This window comes from Suricata suricatta, chromosome 6, assembly GCF_006229205.1.
Source record: "Suricata suricatta isolate VVHF042 chromosome 6, meerkat_22Aug2017_6uvM2_HiC, whole genome shotgun sequence".
Lineage (NCBI taxonomy): Eukaryota > Metazoa > Chordata > Mammalia > Carnivora > Herpestidae > Suricata > Suricata suricatta.
This window is the reverse complement of record NC_043705.1, coordinates 31,238,634-31,242,330: the sequence shown is the minus strand read 5'-3', so window position 1 is coordinate 31,242,330 and position 3,697 is coordinate 31,238,634. Positions and strand designations below refer to the sequence as shown.

At 39.4% G+C, this 3,697-nt stretch overlaps 1 protein-coding gene across 1 annotated transcript in view; it reads right to left on the bottom strand.

The window, feature by feature from the left end:
* Positions 1-3,697, bottom strand: part of LOC115293410 (protocadherin beta-11-like) — a 6,445-nt gene that overhangs the window by 1,033 nt on the left and 1,715 nt on the right. Inside the window, exons 2-3 of the mRNA XM_029941197.1 lie at positions 3,553-3,664; positions 59-1,226 (exon numbers count right to left, since the gene is read on the bottom strand). Of these exons, the coding sequence (XP_029797057.1) occupies positions 59-1,226; positions 3,553-3,664 (1,280 nt within the window). The remainder of the gene's footprint in view (positions 1-58; positions 1,227-3,552; positions 3,665-3,697) is intronic.

Genomic DNA, 3,697 nt, shown 5'->3' with positions numbered 1-3,697 from the left:
GTGCTGCGTTTTCAGTCTTGGAGTTCCCAAGTCAGTGACGGTGATGGTGATGTTGTACTTGGCCTGACTTTCCCTGTCCAGGCCCCCTTCTGTCATTAGAATGTAAAAATTTTCCACAGAGGGTTTCAGAAGGAATGGCAGATTATCTTGAATGTAGCAATGCATCTTTCCATTTTCTCCAGAGTCTCTGTCTTTAATTCTAAAAACAGCGAGTACAGTCTCAGGAGAGTTCTCAGCAACATGGTTGGAAAGTGATGACATGATCAGTTCAGGGGGATTGTCATTGATATCTAATACTTCAACCAAAATAGTACATGTTGCAGTAAGGCCCCCTCCATCCATTGCCTGTACATTTATTTTGTAAGACTTTACTAGCTCATAATCAAGCAACACTATGAGAAAAATTTCTCCAGAAAAACTATTGATTTGAAAGGTTGCTCGAATGTCTTCGGAAGCATCAAAAAATGAATAGGATATGTCTGCATTGACTCCAGAATCTACATCTCCTGCAGAGACTTTTGCAATAAGGGACCCTACTGGAATGTTTTCTGGGGCCTGGGTCTCATAGATTGTCTGAGAAAACTGGGGGGCATTATCATTAATGTCCAAGATCACAATTCGTACTGTGGTGGTCCCAGACCTGGGTGGAGACCCACCATCCAGTGCTGTGAGTGTTAAACTGAGCTCATGCTGCTTCTCCCGATCCAGTGCCTTATCCAATACTAGTTCTGGGTATATCATGCCTTCATCACTGTCACTAATTTTAATATGGAAAAAAGGGTTCGGGTTGATGGTGTAGCTTTGGATACCATTAAGTCCTCCATCTGAATCCTCTGCTCTTTCTAGTCGAAATGCTGTCCCTTCAGCTGTATTTTCTAATATTTTTAATACTGTCTCTTGGTCCCGAAACACTGGTGAATGATCATTGATGTCGCTGACTCTCAGCTCAGCCCGGTAAATCTGAAAGGGGTTATCCATTAAAATTTGGAAATGCAGCATACAGGGCTCTGTGAGGCCACAGAGCTTCTCCCGGTCCAGCTTCTCATTTGTGAGCAGATCTCCAGACTGAGGATCCAGGAGCAAGTGTTGTTTGTTATCATCAGAGACCACCCGGGCTCCCCTTGCAACCAATTCCCCGTCCCCTAACCCCAAATCCTTTGCCAGATTAACTACAAATGATCCTCTCTCTCTTTCCTCTGTCACCGAATACTGTCCAAACCCAGAACCTGCCAAGGACACTCCCCCAAAGAGAAAGAGAAAGAGGACTTGCCTTTGTCTTGGGCAGCACAACATTCCAGCCTCCATTGCTTCTTCAGAACATGTCCTTTGTCAATGTTACTCACAATCACAGCTCCTGGCATAAAGAACTAGTAGTTGCAGCCCCCAGACCTATACCAGGTGTAGCAGGAATCTGGGTTTTTTTCTTTTTCCAATCTTGGGCCACTACAGGTTTTCTCCCAGCTCATCTCTCTTGATCCTTTTTGTTAATGACTTACGCAGCATTTTCAGTTCATGGTCGATTTTTTTTTTTTTTGTCTTTTTAGCCTGCAGCGCCACCGCGTGGCCTCCAACAGACTCAAATGGCTGTACCCAATATGTGTGTGTGTTTACAATTTTTTTCTTTAGTGGCTCATTTAAGTATTTCATTTTTCTTTTGTTTGTTTGGTAGAAAGTAATGTTGAGATAGAGCACTGCTTACATTGTTGAGATTTTTCACTGCTTCATAGGAAAAGTTAAAAATTCAAAACGTGGAAAATGTTTCTAGCAGTTAACGCTGTCCGCTTCATTGTGCTACATTTAATTCTGTAGTAGGCCTTTCACTCCTGACACTACTCCCATGCAATGTCATGAACCAAAGCGAAACACAGCAGTGACCTCTAGGACCAAGATAACAGATTTGGCTTTTCCAAAACACTGACCAACCTACAAAACAAACTTGTTTAAACATTCTTCAACATTTTAAAAAATTTAACTACATTGCCTAAATATAATCATCCAGAGGGAAGGGTTTAGGCTTTTCCTCCTCTGTACTCTCACAGAAACTTGCATACTTGCTCTGTAAATATTACTGCTTCCTGTGTCATGCCAATTTGTCTCTTCTTCAGGTCAATCTGTCCCCATGTAAGGATGAAAACTCTGCCTTAATCATTTTATATTCACAAATCAGACACCCATTGCTTGCTGTATTAAGGCATGGATAAATAAGCTCTACTTAGTAGGATATTAACCTTCTGTGCCTTAAATCCTCACCATTTGAAAACTATTCGCTCACTTAAACTCATCAACTTGTTTCCTTTTTTCATATGTCATTGTTTTTCTTATATTAGCTTTAAAAATTACAGAAATAAAGAGGAGACTGATCTTTATTTTAAAGTTCCTCTTAAAATCTGGTGGAATATAATTTCTCTGTACCAAATAAAAGGGAGGAAAAGACTAGACCAGCCTAATGCTTATCCAAACACTACCAACAATAAGAAAAGTATGATGACACCTACCTCATAGGAAATTTTATTCAAAGACCTAATATCTAGAAAGAACTCTATTTTTCCCACATAATAAGCAAGGGATACAGATTAAATTGAAAGACAATGTAGAGGGAAAGGGTCAGATACTGCCCAAAACTCTAATTGCTAAACATAAAAGCTATACCATATAAAACTGAGATGACTTCTACATTTTTTTTCAACTGTGACTGCATTGTTAGCCATTAAAAACTTAAAAAGGATCTCTGATTTTTTCATACAGAATTTAAAACAAATGATAAAATATTTCTACGCGATGCTATATAACACCTCATCATTACTTTTTTTTTGGTCTCCAAACTTAAATACATATATACACACTCAGTATCATACAGAGGTGGGTGTTTCTTCCTACTTTACATAAGACTTATTAGGGATTTATTTATGATATCACAAATGGAAATAGTCTAAAGATGCAGATACCAATACAGGGAAAACAGAACTTTAAAAAAGTAATATAGGTTTTAAAAATCTCTATAATAAAAATTGAGGTTGATAAGCCAACAAAAATAACAGTTTTAAAAGAGAAGAGCTATCAAAGAGTAAATGCATAGATCACATGCACATTATTTTCATACTGAAGGAGTTCTAGAAAACGAAAACTAAAAAGAAAATTATAACTACAAAGTCAATAAAGACATTTATAAAGTGGAAGAAAATGTTAATGGTATCATCTTTAAAGGTAAAGCCTATTTCACTTATTGAGATTCTATTGAAAAATACTTCATTGGGCTAAAATATGAGGGTAAAGAAACCTATGAAGTCAAGTATAAACTGGAAATGGAGGAAAAACCAAATACAGAAAACTAAAAAACACCTTATTGGTGGTGGTAGGCATAAACAATTTAGTCATGAAAAAAATTAGAAGTTAATGTCTTTATTAGACTCCTAGCAATAATTAAATCCCAAAATTATTCTGGAATGAAGGATTTTCTTCCACTTCCTTCCCTGGGCTCTGAAACTGCAGATTAGGGAGAATGGGCTTGAGGAATTTGAACTCACTGGTCCCAGATCCTCCCCGCAGACACACCTCGTACTGGTAGCTCTGGGACAGCGTCCCCGTGCCGCTGACGTCCACCAGGTGGCCCGGAAAGTGGCCCTCGGGCACCGGGCAGCGGCCCGCCGACGCCGCCCGGCTCCGCCTGCACAGCCGCACCGCCACGAACACCAGCACC